Source organism: Eleutherodactylus coqui, chromosome 6 (assembly GCF_035609145.1).
Source record: "Eleutherodactylus coqui strain aEleCoq1 chromosome 6, aEleCoq1.hap1, whole genome shotgun sequence".
NCBI lineage: Eukaryota > Metazoa > Chordata > Amphibia > Anura > Eleutherodactylidae > Eleutherodactylus > Eleutherodactylus coqui.
Genome location: NC_089842.1, coordinates 15,371,133 through 15,390,996, shown reverse-complemented (window position 1 = coordinate 15,390,996; position 19,864 = coordinate 15,371,133). Strand labels below are relative to the sequence as shown.

The 19,864-nt window shown below is 46.9% G+C and overlaps 1 protein-coding gene across 2 annotated transcripts in view; it reads right to left on the bottom strand.

The window, feature by feature from the left end:
* The window catches only part of IGSF21 (immunoglobin superfamily member 21), a 463,002-nt gene extending 443,635 nt beyond the window's left edge, over positions 1–19,367 (bottom strand). For both annotated transcript variants that reach the window (XM_066572610.1, XM_066572611.1), the window contains exon 1: positions 19,103–19,367. In XM_066572610.1, the coding sequence (XP_066428707.1) occupies positions 19,103–19,166 (64 nt within the window). In that variant the 5' untranslated portion in view covers positions 19,167–19,367. The remainder of the gene's footprint in view (positions 1–19,102) is intronic.
* Positions 19,368–19,864: the final 497 nt, after the last annotated feature.

Genomic DNA, 19,864 nt, shown 5'->3' with positions numbered 1-19,864 from the left:
ACAGTAAACAGGCAGTCACTCATAAGTGATACTGCCTGTTCATACGGATGATCTGACGTTCAGTACTGAACGACGAAAAAGAAGCAAATGAATTGGTCGTTCAGCCGGGGTGTGCCTTTACACTGAGCGGTAGGCTTTGGATTCTCACTGGGTGCAGCAATCTGAGCGATTCATCGGTCCGTATAAAACGGTTCTTCATGGAACCACCAAGTATCTCTACAAAGTCAGCGGACACAAGCCGGGAGCAAAGGTTAAACTTTCCAGCAAGTCATTTGGCAGAAACTTTTGATGCCTTTTCTGCCTTTTCCTGCCTTTCCTCTGTCTGGCTAACCTTGAAAGCTTCACCGCCTACAGGAACAAAAAATAATAATTGCTTAAATTCCTTAGTCAAAACAGCGCTAATTTACATAACGTTTCATGATAAGAGACGGCGAGAACTTTGACAAACAGCTTAGAAAATACAAGAGAACGGCTGTTACTGGGGAGAATCTCCACACCGCAAGAACTTCACAGAAATCAGCGGGACGAGGAGCGGCCGCGAATGTCGGACGACAAGAAGTCAGCGCACATCACAGGGGAGTCCGGCCAAAGAGCGCGCGGCCCCTCGGCAGTCCGGAGACTCACGGAAGAGGCAATAAATAGCCATTAAATCCACAGAAAGGGAGTGTGACGCGTGTGTGCGTGCGCCAGAAGTACAGTCCTATGCGCAGACACGCGCGCGACACACAGATCACGTACCTCTCCAAACCTCGTTCGTGTACAGCTAAGCTGCGGCCAGGGTTTATCCTGAGATAACACATGCACGACTCCTGCGCTCTGATTGGCAGGACGCAGGGGCTCTAATTTACCATTACTGTCACATGACAGTAGGTTGTATACATCTCGCAAAGCACGAAACGCGCACAGAACACTCACCCGCGTGAACCCAGCCTTAGACTAAACAGTCTTTACCCGTTGCAATCCAAATTTGGATTCAGGGTTTCCTAGGGGGTTTTTCTCTTTCTGCCATTATACAATGCCGCCATCTGCTGGCTAGAGCTAGTACTGCAGTATGGGACATGCTGGAGAGGCCCTGACAACAGAGCGGCTAGTAATATACAGTAAGAATACCCTGCCGGATGTCTTCCGACATCGGAGCTGTACAGCCTTCAATCAGAATGTCTTCAGATGTCAGACAGTGGATTGGAAAGGGTTAAAAAGTGCAACTGTATCATAGTAGTTCGGCTGATTTTCAGACGAGCCTCAGGCACCGCCCCAAAAAGCGCATCGGTAAAACCTTGTGTGTTTTTGCCAGATTTCTAGTAAAATGTGGCAAAAAACGTACACAGTTTTTAAAAAAAAGTACCTTTTGTTGAGGTTTTAATTGCATCCGACCGCCCCGTGTGAATGGCGTCGGAGGCGGGGTTCACACGGGGCGGAAATTCTGCTGCATTTTGAAAACTGAAGCTAAGCCGCGAAGTGGGCGAGATTTGCAAAAAAAAAAAATCTTTATTCGTATGGCGCCAACTTACTCCGCAGCGTTTAAAAAAAATCTCATTCATGCGCTGCTGACAGTCCGCTGCGGACGAGCTGTGCGGAAACGGACATGGCAATTTTGGCGCCGTTACCGCTGTGCACTCTCTTCTCTCTATGGGGAGAGATTTCCGCAGCGGTATACAGGCTGAAAAGCCGCTTCAAGACCCGCGCCAAATAGCACGGGTTTTGAAGCAGCCTTTCTGCTGCAGAAACCTCACTGGATTTCCGTGCGTCCCGCTGCGGACATCCCGCGAGATTTCCGTCCCGTGTGAACCAGCCTCAGAGGGCTTTTATACGGAATGATTATCATTACAAAAACTCGTTCAGAGAAGCGAAACTGAATAATAATTGTTCGCCCCAAACGCAAGCAAACGGCGAGCGCGATTCGTTAGCTTCCCACTCATCGTTCATTCTATACATCGTTGGCTCGTTCGCTTCTTGTTCAGAGAGGGTTGTACAGTGCAAAAAAAAAAAAGTGTCCAAAACTGTCTAAAACACATAATAAAAGTGGCGCAAAACATGACTGACTGTTTGAAATTATAAATAAGCCCCAATTTGCTTTATGCAGTTACAAAACAGTGGCGGCCATGCTGGAAAATGGCACCCGGAAGCAGCAGATCAGAGGAACAACTGGTAATATAGCAGGCAGAGATTTGCGCTATAACTAATTAGCAGTGGATTGCAGTGGCCCCGCCTCTCCAGATAACCCCGCCCCCTTTTTAAAACAACTTTTGAAAAATGTTAAGAGAAATAAAAGTAAAAAAGCAAATATTAGCACCAAAATGTGCAACTTTTCTACGCCTGGTAACTGGCGGAAATTGATTATTAAATTCTCATCATTGTGTAAAATCATCAAAGGAATTGTGCCAAAATGCATAACCCCTCCCTTTAGGCGGAGCCTTGGACAAACAGCTGATCCCCCCCGGGTCCTGCTCGTGGCGCCCCAGCAATCAACTGATTTTGTGGTGGAAGACGCAGCTGTTCTCTCCAGCAGCCCCCGCAGGCGTAATATAGCATTACAGGAGGGCCATCCTCATGATCCGCCAGCCTGTAATATCAGGATGATAGAAGGTCCACCAGATGGCGCTCTCCATTCTGGCTTATAGAGTGGGGTCTCTAGCGTTCATGTGCCTATTATGATATGTGAAGATGGGGCGTTGATAAAGGGCTCGGCCGAGTCTGTACGATTATACGGCATTTTGTAGATTTTTGTTCATCTGGACTGGATACAAAAACTAAAACTAGGAATAACGAGAAAAAAAATATCCAGCGTGCAGACGAGACGCGCCGCAATACGATGAAAAACAGGAAGACGGATGGGGCCTTCTGGACAATTAGGCCACATTGATTTTTCTGGAAAGGTAAATTGAAATTAAATTTCCAAAAGTAACATCTATTTCATGAGGATCGGCGCTGTGTCAGCTCCAGCATCACTAATGCGGCCGCGATGGCGTGTGAGCGACGTGTGCTTCTCTGGGAGTAGTAGTTATTCGACTCGCACATGCGGAAGGCATTAGGCTGCTCATACATGGCCCAATTAACCTGCCAATACAATGATCAGGGCAGAAGATATACGAGGGACCTGCAGAAAATGCTGACCGCAGGCGCGTCCCAGGATAGCGGCACCCAAACCGGCGTACGTGAAACCGACAGTGGAGGATTAAATAGGCCCCCTCCCACCATGACTATAGCAAGCGGCACTGCCTTACTGTGCCCAGGGATGCTGCTCCAGTCCTCCCCTCATCCTGCTGCTACACACAATCCTCCTCTCAGTGCCTCCCCATAGTAATAGTGATAGTGCCTACGTGCCACAGTAATAGTGTTCCCCATTGTGCTCATATACATTAATTCCCCTTGGTATCCCCCTCACAAGAAGTAATGCCCCACTTTGTACCCTGGATAAATAATAGACACCCCTCTGTACCCTCGTACAGTAATAGAGCCCCCTCCATTCCTTCATACAGTAATAGAGCCCACTCAATTCCCCCACACAGTAACAGAGACCCTTATGAGCCCCCACAATTAGAGCCCCTATGTGCTACCAAAGGAACAGAACCACCTCCGTGCCCCCACAAAGTAACAGAGCCCTCTCCATGTCCCCTACAAAAGTTGCAAAGTCCCCTCCATGCCGCCCACACAGTAACAGAGCCCCCTCCGTGCTCCCACACTGTAATACAGCCCCCTTCATGCCCTCACAAAGTAATAGAACCCCCCCAATGCCCCACAAAGTAATAAAGCCCCCTCCATGACCCACGAAGTAATAAAGCCCCCCTCATGCCCCCACAAAGTAATAAAGCCCCCTTCATACCCCCATAAAGTAATAGAGCCCCCTCCATGCCCCCACACTTTTCACCATTTTGATGTGGGGTCAGGAGTGTGCTGGTTTCAGGTGGGAGCTGAAAGTGCCCTTATTTTTTTGATAACCAAATCTCCCCCCTGGTAGAGGGCACTATTAGACACGCGCTAGCAGATGTTCTAGCATTTCCATTTTCCTGACAATTGCAGGGGTGACCCAGTAATAAGTGCTATTACACAAATGTTAAAGGCACCCTTAAATGTTAAAGGCACCCTCGAATGTTAAAGGCACCCTCGAATGTTAAAGGCACCCTCGGTCTCCTATCCCATCACTCACTTCACCCAATAACCTGATCATTCCATGGACTCTAAGCCATTTATTGAGCACACAACGGTCCAGACTGCAGGATTCTCCGCCCCATTAACCCCTTTACTTCCAAATTCCAGAAGCAGGTCACCGAGCAGTTAGCGTTTCCAGAAATAATGATCCCAACTTATTATTAGCTCCCAATTAACAGGCTCCATGCATTAATTACCGGCTGCGGCGGGTTATCACATCTCACCCCCGAAGTTAATGCTGAATTTTGCTTCCCCCAAATGAAGAAGCCCTGCACGGTCCAGGTCTAGGCGTCCTTCCTGCCGCAGCCTCGCCGCCACAGCGACGGATCGGGAAAGTTCGATGTGATTAATGAGAGCTATTTTTAAGAGTATTTCGCAGCTTATGAGCGAGGCCCGCACAATGTGTCACACCGACAGAACGCTTATTTACCATACACCAGATGGAGGCGAGCTGCGAACTCGGCAGCGGCTCAGGAATAATGTGGATAAACTCAGAAGACAAAAAATATGCCAAAAACGGTTCAAACCTCCTGCCAATGTTGTCCTGCAGAGGGCCCCAGCCATGACACACGGGAGGGGTAATGCTTCCCTTGTGGAGAGCACCAAGCTAGCAGAGGGAGCCATATAGGTCACGCAATGCTCCATGGGAAAAAAAAACATATGCAAATTGGCTCTCAGGAAGAAGGAAAACTGTCTCCCTGGTGACACATAGGTGGCGATAGAGAGTCTTATTCCCTAATTTGCAGTCATAAAAGATGCAGCTGAAAGGTTTGGGGATTTTATATGATACCCTGTTTCCCTGAAAATAAGACATAGCATGATTTTCCAGAATTTTTGAGGACGCAAAATGATTTTTTCAGGCTTTGAGGATGCTTAAAATATAAGCCCTACTCCAAAAGTAAGCCCTGCTAACAGTTAATTAAAGTCAATTTAAATAATGTCCAGGCAGCTATACATGTAAAAAAGTTAAACCTTTTTGAACAAAAATTAATATAAGACACTGTCTTATTTTCGGGGAAACACGGTAGCATAAAGAAAAGTTTTGTAACATCTTAGAAACTTTGGGGGACTTTCAGGAAACATTTTATGGCACAAAAAGTGTCTGCACTTTCCTTACAAAAAGGGGGTGTGGCTTGTCAGGAGGGTGTGGCTTGTCAGAGGGTGTGGCTTGTCAGATGGGGTGTGGCCACCCCAAACTGACACATTTATGTATAATTTACAGCAGAAACTGCTGTAAATTATACCACAAGTGAGAGATTTCTGTGCAGGCGCCGATATGGGTCTAATAAATGAAAAAGGCGCGGATCTCTCCATATATTAGGCACAATGTGCGCCCGCAAAAAGAAGATTAAGCCTGGATTTGCATGGGTGATATCAAGTTCTGTTCGAGAGTTCTTGGCGCAACTCACACCGCCCACTGCAGGTCCTACTCTCCTGCGAGAACCGCACAAAACCTGCCGCAGTCTTACATCTCGCACTGTTGCTGCGAAAGAAAAAAACGCTGGTGTAAATAATGGGTTAATACAATGTTCGCGTTCTGTACGTCACGCAAACGCACAGAACTCGCACCATTTTCTCGCCCGTGTAAGTAAGCCCTAAGATTGGAATTTGAAATGCCAGTCTAAATAAATCCCCCCCTTTGTGTCTCCATTCCTCATCATTTTCAATGTCCATGCTTGCTGTCAGTGAATAGGAAAACATTCTTGTTGACATTTTGAGGCCGTAAACTTACTTTGAGCTAATACTTCCCAGAGCTGAGGGTTTGTTACAATTCTGCCCAGCGTATAGGACCTTCATGGAGCTAATTAGGCCCTGTAACAATATGCTTTCTCCTCTTCTATTCTGTGCCAGCAACACACAAGCGGAGAGTCAGAACTGTCTTGTGATGGAATCGAACGGCGCCGGACAAAAACCACTGACTATTACGTCCATCCTGTCCTTCAGCGGTTTTCAAAAAAAAAACTGCGCCATTTCATTTGAGATTTCTGCACGGTTTCTGCGGGGAATACGATATGAATGTCATAAAAAATTACGTTTTTTGTAATTTTCACATTTTTGTGATTTGTGAAAAAACCTGACGTGATCCAGAATTTTGAAGGCCAGTTTTGGAATCTACGGAAAAACCCATTCCAATACACCTCGCATATCTGTGTAATCTGTTACAATGTATCAGTGCAGGTGGAATGTATCAGTCTGAAGCCCAGACTGCTAATCTCTAAGAGCATTGCTACAACTGTAACAAACATTCAGCTGTGAGAAGTATCAGATCAGAACAGGTAAGAATGTTCCATTCACTGACAGTAAGCAGGGATCTTGGAACTATGGATCAAAACACAAAGTGTTAGAAAGATGCTGAACTTCATAGTACAATCATTAAAGGAGAACTAAACTGTTTACAAACATCAAAGTGACATCTCAGATGCATCGATCGGAGAGGGTCCGGCTGCTGAGACCCCCATGATCGCTAAAACAAACGGGCAAAAGCTCTCAGCTGAGCGTTGTGCTGATTCATTCGTTTTCGCCACTGCTTTGCGTGGACTCCGTAGAAAGTCCCACCGGGCGGACGGGCAGAGCGCTCAGCTGAGAGCTTCTGTAGTGATCGGTGGGAGTATCAGCACCCCAAACCCCCATCAAAACTCCTGAAATGTCGCTAGCACACCTCAGAAGTTTCAAAAAGTTTAATCAAACTTTTAATTAGTTTTCCAGGACTTTACTTTGATAATCCATCCTCAGGGTAGGTCATCAATAGCTGATCGGTGAGGGTCTGCTAGTAGGCACTCCTGGTGATCAGCTGTTATCGAGCCCACTCTCTGTATGTACAGAGTAGAAGCTGACAGCTCCATTCCTATTGCAGTGGCCAGGGTTGGCATTACAGTCACTGTACCCATTGGATTCAATGCAATATCAACCCAAGCCACTGCAGTGTGTACACAGATGTCAGCTTCAAGCTCTGACAGCTGATCAGCGGGGATCCCAAATGACAGATCCCCGCTAAGCAGCTACTTATGACCTTTCCTGAAGATAGGTGGTCAATAGTAACATTCCACAACACCCCTTTAGCCGTACATTTACGTTCTGGGTGTGCAGGGTTTGTGTGTGACGGGAGCCGATCCCGCTCCATACAGTTGGAGTGCCAGCTGACTTGGATTCACCCACAACAGCCCCAATCGGGTCAGAATGCAGTATAATGCAATACTATGGTATTGCATTATACTGTATGAGTGATCAAATGATCGCAAGTTCATGTCCCCCGCGGGGCTTAAAAACAATGCAAAAATAATTAATAAAACTTTTTTTTACTTATTAGAAAAATAAAAAAAAGTATTAAAAGTAAAAAAAAAAAAAACCTTTTCCCCTTGTTTATAATAAAAAATCAAAAGAAAAGAAAACCAAACCATATGTGTTGTCGGCACGTCCATAAAAGTCGGATCGATCAAATAGCGCAATATTTACCTCGCACGGAAAAAAGATGCACAACGCTAGAACTGCACTTTTTTGGTCATCCGCCTCCGGGAAAAAATGTAATAAAAATCGATCAGAAAGTCATATATAATGCAAAATGGTACCAATAGGAACTACGGGCCGGTCTGCAGAGCGAAAGAATGACAGATGAATGAGGCCGCCTGTCCACGGGCGGGACGGACCCCGCATGCGGAATCCCACTGTGCAGCTCGTCACGGTGCCCAGCTGGTGCCCCCGCGTACCTGTCTGGCGGCATCTTCTCTGTACCGCGGCTGTGCCGGCAAGTGTGCACAGTACAGAGGACGCCGCGCCGTTGCTTTAAGATGACGCGGCTCCCGCTGCCATTCTGCAATGCTGATTGCAGAATGGCTGCGGGATGGACGGCTTCCGTTGACTTCAATGAAAGCCAGCCGTGCGTAGCCTGCGCAAAATCGCGGCATGCTGCAAATTCTTCTCCGCAAGCTGAAAATCGCAATTGATTTTCGCTCGTGGGCAGGAAATCACGTTTCTACATTGCATGCTATTGACTGGATTTGCTGCGGAGTCCGGAGGCGGGATCCCGCGATGCAAATCCATCCGTGGACAGGAGCGCTAAGTCAGCATTTCCCACATAGAATCCTACAGGCGCACGTTAAACCGCGACTGCAGAAACACGCGGCGACAGCGCTCAAATACAGATTGTATCAGAAACGTACATAAAGGCTAAGTGCACACGGGGGAGCGCAATATCGCCCGTATGTTTGCGCTCGTCAACGTGCGTTCTTTCCAATTGCTTCTGTAAACTTCCAATCTTCTCGCGCGAGTTTCAGGACTTTCAATTGTTAAAATCCCATCGCAACGCACAAACCTGCGCAAAAGGAGGCCCCATCGGGAAACACGGGAGATATAAAAAAAGGAAAGATAGAGCACACTGCGATTTTTTGCTCTTGCAACATCGCATCCGTGAAAACATGGCAGATGGGAAGGAAATTGCTGTAAATCACTGGTTTCATAATTCTACTTTTTTACGGATCACACGACTTTCTCGCCTGAGTGAAACCGCCCTAAAAGCAATCCTAACGAGAGTCCCGCCCGGATGAACTGCGGCCTTTGCAGTGATTGGCGTTCTCAGTGGACGGGCAGGACTTCAGGGCTCCTTCACACCGGCGATCGCAATATCGCCAAAAGAAAAATTGCATCAAAATCGCACATGTGATCGTGCGATTATTTTTTTTTAGCATCAGCAATACCCTTTCCTGAAAATATTCTGGCATCGCATCACTGCCAAGCGCGATTTTCTCGTGCGAATGTCCATAGGACTTTCTAACATTAAAAATGCATCACAAAAAAAATGCGCAAGTTCGTGCGTTGCGATGCAATAAAAAGGAGGCGCCATAAAAAACATGGGCGATAAAAAAAAGCGCACGTCTTCTGCGAGTCTCGGACCCTCTAGTCATCACCCATCAGGACTCATCCCATTGACGTTAATAGGATTGGCGCACGGCGCCACCATCTTTGCGGCAATGAACAGGGAGCCGTGGCTTGCAGCAGATCCCCGGTTCATCGGCTTATACTGGGAAGCAGCGGCGCGGTCGTGGGGGAGTCTGTTTGCATTGGACAAATGTATATTTTAGGATGATTGTAATAAACCGTAAAGCTCTAAAACAACAGACATTGGCGCTGAATGGAGGCAGCCTATTACCGAGGACAGGAGCGCCGCTCAGCCCGGGCTCAAATTGCTCATTACCTGCACGACATTTACAGAACAATGAGGTGTGGGACGCACATTACCGGAGACACCAGTGATTGAGAGCACTTCAGCCTTATTTAGCAGCGCGGCTACGAATGGCGTTCAAAAAAAAAATCGTAGTTTTCGCATTTTATTAAGTAGCGGTCGGCCGAATAAAATCTCTCCACCGCTCCGTCTCTGGCTGTAATTTTCTGTGACATTTCTGTGCAACGCTGAGGGGTCCGGATATATCAATATCTCCGCGGGAATCGTGTGAAATCGTACAGCGCGGAGACAGATCTTTCTTTTCAGCGTCTCCGAGGTAATCTGGCTAAACCTAAAAATGGTGGATTTACTGATAATACCGGACCGACGCATGCAGACATGTTATCGATCTAAGGCGGCATAGAAGAAATGGCGCAGCACCCCAATGAGCGATGGGTTCTTTTTCGTATTTTGGCTTTATTCAGTCATCTAAGAGTTAATTTTAAGCTCTGCCTTAAAATGAATGCCGGAGTTTTAATAAATTGTCGTATTTAGATACAAGATTCGGCCCCAATTAGTTTCTTAATGTGTCATAATAACCATATATTTCTGCTACGGAGCTCCAAATCCCCTGCAGAGAAAGTTACATGACAGTTTAGCTGCCTGCAGCCACCACTAGGGGGAGCTCCCCGCATACTGTGCTGTTATGGAGTTCAATGTGTATGTTGTATACGGTGAGCTCCCCCTAGTGGCGATATTTAAAGAAATGAAAGTGGTTGTACTAGAATTACAAGTTACCCCTCATAGTGCAGGGGTGCGATTACCCCACAGGTAGCAGGATGGGAGATACGGGACCCTCCAGTTCTCAAGATTAGTAATTCTGATATTACCCCTATAATCAGCAAAAAAGTCTTACGGCTTTTGGAATTTTTTGAAAAGAAAAAATCTTTGAGGGAAGGTTTTTTAGATCAGAGTTTGTACGACGCGCATCAAGAGGGGGGTGGGGGGTGGCAGCACCTTCTAATAAACTTGGTGCAAGTCTGCCCAGTCCATTTGCCAAACTGAAATTGACGTCCGATTCGAGCCAGCCCAGATTTCGGCTATGGCGAGTAAATTAAAGTAAATCTGACAGGTCTGTGAGGCCACTCCCCCTTTATGCTAAGAACTGCCCACTTTCAGAGAAGTGAAGAATCAAGTGCAAAAAAGGCCTAAAAGTCATAATTTTTTGCACAATTGGGACTTGCACAATAGAAATCTGAAGTGGGGGGGTTACATTTCTCCCATAGTGTCAGGCGCAGACAGGCATTCTACAGCGACCCTCCGGTTTCAGGACAAGATTCTCTCCCAGGACTACAGGAGGAACTGGGTGAATTACTGGTCAGCACTTCTCTGCTGCACATCCGCTCCACCATTCGGGGCCCCGTCTTCACCCGTCCAAGACAGTTGTTGCAATTTCCTAATGCACACTATGTACTGCTCTCTGATTGGCCAGCACTGATCACGGGAGCAGCTCTGGCCAATCAGAGAGCAGGTGTAGTGCAATAGTAGTCTAACACTATCAGATTAGATCTGAAGACTGTGTCAACTATCTTGGGCCACTGAAAACCGGGGTTTCAGAGCCTCATGTGGTGCAGAATGTTAAGGTCCTAAGCTCTCGCTCACAACCTGAAGGTTGTGGATTCAATCCCTGCATGGTTCAGGTAGCCGGCTCAAGGTCCTTCCAAGGCCAGTAAAATGAGCACCCGGCTTGGTGGAGGGGTAATAAATTAATTTCCTGAAGGCAATGCGGAATAAGTTGGCGCTATACAGTCCCCAACCCCTCCAGCCCCAGAATAGAACTTTGTCTCAAAACCGGAGGGTCACTTTAATGCAATTAGGCTCCATTTACATCTGCGTTTGGGGTTTCCATTCTTCTGTTCTGTTGTAGGGACTAAAACTCTGAAACAAACCTTTCTGTGTCATTTCCCGCTGATTTCAATGGGGTTCTTATTGCTCTCAGTTCGTCTCCGTTCCGTCAGGGAAAAGGAAACCGGACAGAAAGTCGCCTTCCGTTTTTTTTGCTTACACTATCAATAGGGAATAGATGCCGATGATAAACCTGGGTCTCTTCCATTTAACAGCTCTGTCTTTCTTCTGCGCAGGTGTAAGGGGGTGCGGCACGAGTGACCGATAATCGTTGGCTCGTTCACTTCTCGCTTGCTTTACAGACTGATCGTTCAGTCCTTCTCAGTCCCTCATACAGCGAATGTGAACGACCCAACGAGCCAACAATATATCTGACTGTCTCATCAGGCCGCACAAGAGCGAAGGCGCTAATGGTGACATCACTCGCTCATTCAAGCAATCATCATCTCCTCTAAAAGGACCCTTAATGTGTTGTGGACTACTAACCCCTAAAGAGTGCAGCTAGGAACGGGCGCGTTACATCGGGGCGCCTGGGACTGGATGAGCCCCTATATCCGAACCAACACCCCCTTACGGCCGGCCTAAACCCTCCTCCTACAACGGCTCAGGGGGAAACTAGACAAAAAGTTATTTCCAATCTAAGGAAAAACGGATTTGTTGAAATGAACGCCAAACGGATTCCAGAGGTCATAATGGGGATTGTCTCCACCGGGCTCCCTCTGATTCTGCCGTAGGACGATCCGCTCGGGCAGGGATTGCATCCTCTGTTCCCGTAACACTGCAGAAAACTGGATTCCCAAAAGGACCCCCACCCCAAAAAAAAACAAAACTGGATCTCAGGCGATAATGCGGATACTCAAGTCAATTTAAAGTGGTGGAACGGTTGCGGACTTTTATTTCGACCCGTTCGTTTTTAGGTCCATTTGCATCAAAATCTGCAATGAAAAATATCTGCCGTGTCTGAATCGAACGGAACTTGCTCCCGGTCTGGAGCTTTATGACCCGGCGCCATCGACTACGGATCAGCGATTCTTAGATTGAGCGCTGCTGCTGCACCGGCAGTCTAACGGTACGACTGTTGGGCGCGTTAGTGATCGACAGCCGTACCAGCGACTAGCAGTCCTGTAAAGAAGAGTCCTTCATAGATTGAGCGACTCCTATTTACACGACCCAACCAGTGGGCGATTTGTCGCTCAGCGCCCTGCCGCTCGTACATTGGACAACTGGTGCCCAAATTCGCTCTTTCCAGCAGTAATTCGAATGATGTAAAGGCACCCATGTAAAGGCACCCTTAAAGGAGTTTTCTGGGACATAAAAAAAGATAAAAGGGCTTAAAGTGAAGAAAAGCTGAATACTTACCCATCCCGGCGGCTCCCCGTCCAGCGCTGCAGCCCTGGTGCCTGTCACATGGAACCCAGTGGGCGGTCACATGCCACTGACTATGCCGCTCACGGCTACAGCTGTGATTCTTCTATGACCATTGAGGCCTGTGACTGGCTGAGCGGTCATGTGCACAAAGAGCGGTACATGAACGCATGCCACTTCTACCAGGTTCTGCATGGTGGGCCCCGGGGCTGCAGCGCTGGACGGGGGGGCGGCCGGAATGGGTAAGTATTCAGCTTTTCATCATTTTAACCCTTTATAATTATTTTCATGCACCAGAAAACCCCTTTAAAAATGACCTGCTGCTTTGATTGAGCAGCACTGACCAATCAGAAAACAGCATACAGTGTAGGATTACCAATGCACGGCGTGCATCAAGTAGTGACCGGAGCGTCGCGGCCATGTTGGAAGAATAAAGAGGTGTCCCAGGGAGAAGCGGATCCGCTGCCAAACCAGGAAAAGGACCCCGTAAGTATTATAATCCCCCCCCCCCCCCCCCCACTCCTCCGGTCCCTAGACAAATTTTGTCTCTGAGGCCGAAGGGTCAATTTAAATTGGTTATCTGGGTGTGACTTCAATATTGCTGACCAATCATTAGTATAAGTCATCCTTATCTGATCAGTGGGGGTTCACCGCTCAGAACGCCGATCCGTTGTTTGAAATGGCTGTGGCGCTTTGGCGAGCACTGCACCCTCTACACTGCATACCATAGTAGGCACAGCGCCGTACATTTTGTAGTGGCGGTGCCTGGTATAACAGCTCTATACCATTTAATTGAATAGGACCGAACTGCTCTCAGACCATGTGACCGATGAATGTGATGTCATTGGCCGGCGAAGAGGCCACTGATTTGGATCCCGACAGGTCATCAATATTGGAATCCCAGAAAACCTCCTTAATGAAATTGTTTACATCCAAGAGTTGAAAACCGGCCTAGACGGAATACTGATCACAGCTGAGGGTTTGCAGCAATTGCAACCAGTCCAGTCCTGCTTCATGCTCTGCTGACAGGCGCGTATGATTCCTTACAGTGCAATGTTTATATTCACTGACAGCAAGCAGAGATCTTGAAACCGAAGAGCAATTAAAACACAAACTATATTAGAAAGTTGCAGAACTTCTGATTCTAGAATGATTATTTATTCAACACCTGGCGGAGGGCACAGCACATCCAGTCCACTATATGGCATCGGCGGGCACAGCCCTGAATCTTCTCATGGCCCCCCAATGTCCCCAGCTATAGGGGATGTTTATGTAGAGCAGCATTCATCCCTGACTGTCCGCAGTGACAGCCCCAGTGTGAGCCGGGAGAGGATTTAACCAAACATGAACATAAAATCAATCTAAAGAGGAGAAAGGAGGCAGAAGGGGGAGATACGATGCTGTACAGAGAGGAAGCGGGGAGCCTACAAAGAGGAGATTGTTCAGAGAGGCGAGAAAGAGACTGAGTCGGACTGACAGAGACAAACAGCACACAGGAGCAATGTACATATACTGAGTATATCATGACAGAGACCATGCCATACAGAAGAGGAATGCACATACACCGAGTATATCACGACAGAGACCATGCCATACAGAAGAGGAATGTACATATACTGAGTATATCACGACAGAGACCATCCCATACAGAAGAGGAATGTACATACACCGAGTATATCACGACAGAGACCATGCCATACAGAAGAGGAATGTACATACACCGAGTATATCACGACAGAGACCATGCCATACAGAAGAGGAATGTACATATACTGAGTATATCACGACAGAGACCACGCCATACAGAAGAGGAATGTACATATACTGAGTATATCACGACAGAGACCATGCCATACAGAAGAGGAATGTACATACACCGAGTATATCACGACAGAGACCACGCCATACAGAAAAGGAATGACTATATACTGAGTATATCACGATAGAGAACACCACACACAGGAGAAATGTACATACTCCGAGTATATCACCACAGATACCATATCATACAGAAGGAAAATGAACATATACTGAGTGTATCATGATAATAACACAACACACAAGAGCAATGTACATACACCGAGTATATCACGACAGAGAGCATATCACACACAGGTGCTTAGTACATACACCGATTATATCACGACAGAGACCACGCTGTACAGAAGAAGAATGGGCACATACTGAGTATATAACGATAGACAACACCACACACAGAAGCAATGTACAAACACAGATTATATCACGACAGAGAGCAGATCACACACAGGAGCTATGTACATATACTGAGTATATCATGATAGAGACCACCAGACACAGGAGGAATGTACATATGCTGAGAATATTATGATAGAGCCCACCACACGGAGGAGCAATATGCATGTACTGAGCAAATCACGATAAAGACAAACCGCAAGTAGCAAAAATTCATACATATCAAGTACACCATCACAGAGACCATTCAACACAAGAGCAATGTACACATATTGAGTACATCACAATTGGGACCACCGCACAGAGAAGCAATGTACATATACCAAATATATCACGATAGCGAATACATCACACAGAGAAGTAATGTGCATACATTGAGTATATCGTGATAGAAACCACATCACATAGAAGCAATGTACATATGCAAAAAACAAACAGCACATAAGAGCAATGTATCATGACAGAGACCACCGCACAAAAGGAGTAATGCACATATACCAAGTAAGCCCATATGATGATATACAACGCGTCAGATAGAGTAGAAAAATACATATACCGAGTATATCATGATAGAGACCAGCGCACACAGAGGAGTAATGTACATACACCATGCAAATCATGATAGAGACTACGTCACACACAGGAGGAATGTACATATACCAAATATATCATGATAGAGACCACAACTCACATAGGAGTAAGTACATATACAGAGTATATCATGATAGAGACCAAATCACATAGGAAAAAAGAACATATACCAAGTATATCGCAATAGAGACCACCACACACTGAAACAATGTATATATACCGAATATATCACGAGAGATGAATGTGTACATCTTGAGAGACTATCACGATATAGACCACCATATGAAGACTGTACACATACTAAGTATATCACGATAGAGACCACCACACACAGCAGGAATGTACATCTAGTGAGAATATCCCACTATAGACCACCACAGAAGGGGTATATATGCAGCGAGTAATTGCAATAGAAACCACAGCCCGCAGGAGGAATATACATATACTAAGCATATCACAATAGAGACCACCATACAGAGACTAGTTCTCGACAGAGATCACTGTACATAGAAGGAATCATCATGTACCAAGTATATTATGTTAGAGACTACAGCTCACAAGAGGACCGTACATGTTCTAAGTACATCACGATTAAGAAGGCAGTACAGAGGCGGAACGTACAGGTATTACTGTCAGTATATCACGATAGACATCATCGTGTACAGTAGGAATATACTATATGTGTCAAGTATATCAAAGTACACATTTATATCATGACGGAAATACTATCTCTATATACCATCTCTGCTCTCCTTGCCTGTCACGACGAGCTGAATGTTCATCTCCCATCATGACTTTAAACACTATGTGGCTGAGTTTATCCCCTGTATCACGACATAGCCTTTCCACGAATTACCCAGACACAATCACATTGCTCTACATACCAAAGAATCTCCATATCCTGCATCTACAAAAAGACAGCATACTATGGGGGAGAATTCACCAATTCTATGTATCACGACAGAAATATCTAAATATAAAAGGTGCTGCACCGACTGAAAATAAATAACGGCAGCAGAACCAGAATCCACTCGTCATACGAACGTTACAACATCCTGTACTATACTGGATACCCACAGACCTTATATACTGTAGGATGCAAAGAAGGACAGAGGTAAATACACAAATATTACATTATCATGACACAAACGCTGTCATAAAAGGTCAACCCTCATTGTTGTCCATGTCACAGGACCTACATGCAAGGTTATATCATGACACAGAAAATAAATCCACTTTTGCATCATGACAGACACCCCACATGCAGTTATATCATGACAAACCAGACATGTACAATTATTGTATATCATGATAGAGAACATACAGGCAGCATTATATCATGTTATATACTCTACACACACCATATGATGACAGAGACCCAATATATGCATCATTATATTGTGACAGGGACCCAATATGTGCCAATGGCAAAAGCCCTATATTTGCATCATTTTATCACTACATTAAACCTTTTTACACAGTTATATCATGATAAATACTCTATATGTACTAACAGTATCAGGACAGTAGGGAACTTCAAGATACATTGCTCCATCATGAAAAAAAGCTAAATCCACTCCAGGAGGATTTAGTATAGGAATGGCGTGGTAAATGCGACGTATAACATATGGTACACTATCATGACATATAGATGGATTATATGGTATCATGACATATACATGCCTGTGATAAGGGAGCAGTGTGCAGAGAGCTCAGTCTGATCCCAGCTCACAGGGCTGGAGAAGTGTCTACAGAACAGGTAATACAGGATAAGACCCCTCCAAACAGAAGTGTAATACAGGGAAGGGGAGCTGTATATAAGGAGCAGTCGGAGAAGGACAAATATGCGATACACGGAGAGATACCAACATAGAACAGTGGCAGAAATGGGCAGCAACTCGTAGTATACAAGCAAATCTACATCTGTATCAGTGTAACCACCCCAAAATACATGGCAGCTCCAATACATGGGGCAGGTCCTTATAGAGAGCACATACAGATTATTGTATAGGGGACACAATGCAGTCCGGAGCAGATCCCTATAGTGATAATAAAGTGGGAAAAGGCAGAAGCTAATACGAGACTGATCCCTGGAGCAGAAGAGACCGAGCCACACAGGGAAGACGAGGAGTGAAGCACAGACCGAGCCACACAGGGAAGATGAGTGAAGAACAGACCGAGCCACACAGGGAAGGTGAGGAATTAGAGTGAAGAACGGATGAAGAAGAGACTGTTCCTTCTCATTAGCAAAATGCCAAAATCCAAACTCTCCATCCAGGGAGCGAGAAGACACAGGGTGCATACACACAGCTATATAGGGGAGCAGGCATGCATATACAGGAGGACAGGCATGAAGGGGGCACAGAGACATGTAGGGGGGCACAGAGTCATAGCAAGAAGTGCAGGTATGTAGGCGGGCACACAGACATGTAAGGGGTGACCCTCAGCCATACAGGAGTGCAGATATGTAGGGGGTCACATAACAAAATATACAGAGGTACAGACAGGTGGGGGGGGGGGGGGCAGGAGGGATAGAGTCGTATGTAGGGGGCACACAGACATGGAAGGAGTCATCCACAGCCATACAGGAGTGCAGACATGTAGGGGGTCACCCACAAACATATTCGGGGTACAGACACATAGAGGGGCACAGAGTCATATCAAAGAGTTTAGGCATGTTAGGGGGCACGCAAACATGGAAGGGGTCAACCACAGGAATGCAGGCATGTAGGGGGTCACCCACAAAGATATTTGGGGTACAGATACATTCAGCGGCACAGAGTGATATCAAGGAGTACAGGCATGTTGAGTGGGCACACATACATACTGGAATGCCAGCGTGTAGGGGGCACCCAAAAATGTATGGATTCAAACACAGGCATACAAGAGTGCAGGCATGTAGGACTGCACACAGCCATATATAGAAGTGCAGGCATGTAGGGGGCACACGTACATGTAAGGGGTCACCTACAGGAGGGCAGACATGTAGGGGGGCACAGTTATATGTAGGGGGGCACAGTTATATATAGGAGGGCAGACATGTAGGGGGGCACAGTTATATATAGGAGGGCAGACATGTAGGGGGGCACAGTTATATACAGGAGGGCAGACATGTAGGGGTGCACAGTTATATACAGGAGGGCAGACATGTAGGGGGGCACAGTTATATACAGGAGGGCAGACATGTAGGGGGGCACAGTTATATATAGGAGGGCAGACATGTAGGGGGGCACAGTTATATATAGGAGGGCAGACATGTAGGGGGGCACAGTTATATATAGGAGGGCAGACATGTAGGGGGGCACAGTTATATATAGGAGGGCAGACATGTAGGGGGCACAGTTATATATAGGAGGGCAGACATGTAGGGGGGCACAGTTATATACAGGAGGGCAGACATGTAGGGGTGCACAGTTATATATAGGAGGGCAGACATGTAGGGGGGCACAGTTATATATAGATGTGCAAGCATGTAGGGGGGTCACCCACACAAAGGCATAGGTTTACTGACATATATAGGGGTGCACACACAGACAAGGCTACAGAAACATCACTGGGCACACGACAATATCGGGGTACACACACTTTGGGGTAGCAGAACATACACAGACGTTAGTGGGCATCACTAGTTCCATCCAGCAGCTGCAAGTGGCAAGAATGGCAGCGCAAGAGTTAATGCCCGCTAGTTGCAAATAGCGCCCCTATGTGGGAAGGGTCACTTACCCAGTGCCAGGTGCAAGAGGGGCAACAGCAGGGCGCTGAGCCCGGGGCAGCTCATCACTCCCATGCCGACCCCGGTACCTCCATCTGCTTCACACGCCTGAGTACAGACCGGGCATCCCCGGAGCCCTGCGCTGCTGCGGGCGCATCCCCTGCAAGAAGCCCCCACCCGACGGGTGAGAAAAGCGGCGGTGCCCGGATGGAAGAGCCTGAGCTCAGCGGCTCCGTCCTTCACTGCCTGCAGCAGCCACAGCCTGGCATCAACTGCTCCTCCAGCCGCTCGCTGCCTCCCTCCTCCTCCTCCATCCCCTCCCTCATGGAGTGCCCACTCCCCTGCCTCCCATCCACAATGCCGGGCTGCACTCGGGTGGATGAAAGGAGGTTAATCCCAGATTCCAGGAGTGGAGATCGCAGCGCTCCGGGATCAGCCGACATTTATCACCAGGAGGGAAGAAACTTCATGCAGGTGAACGGATACATGCGGCAATCCGGGCGGACGTTTCGGGGCTCCCGGACATTATCTGTCGCTGTCATTGGGGGGAAAGAACGTCATTAAGTGGCACCATAAAATAAAGTACACAGGAAAGGTGCCCACTGCATTGGGCCACGGGAGGCTGGGGTCCGGGGGACCGAAACCTCTAATGTCGCACATACTCCATTGTCGCACACTGTGTTCACCTCTTTATGCCGAGATGGTGTGTCAATAAATGTTACCCTGAGCTAATCCAAGAGTGTGCTGCCTTCATCAACCAGCCCTCTGCCAGC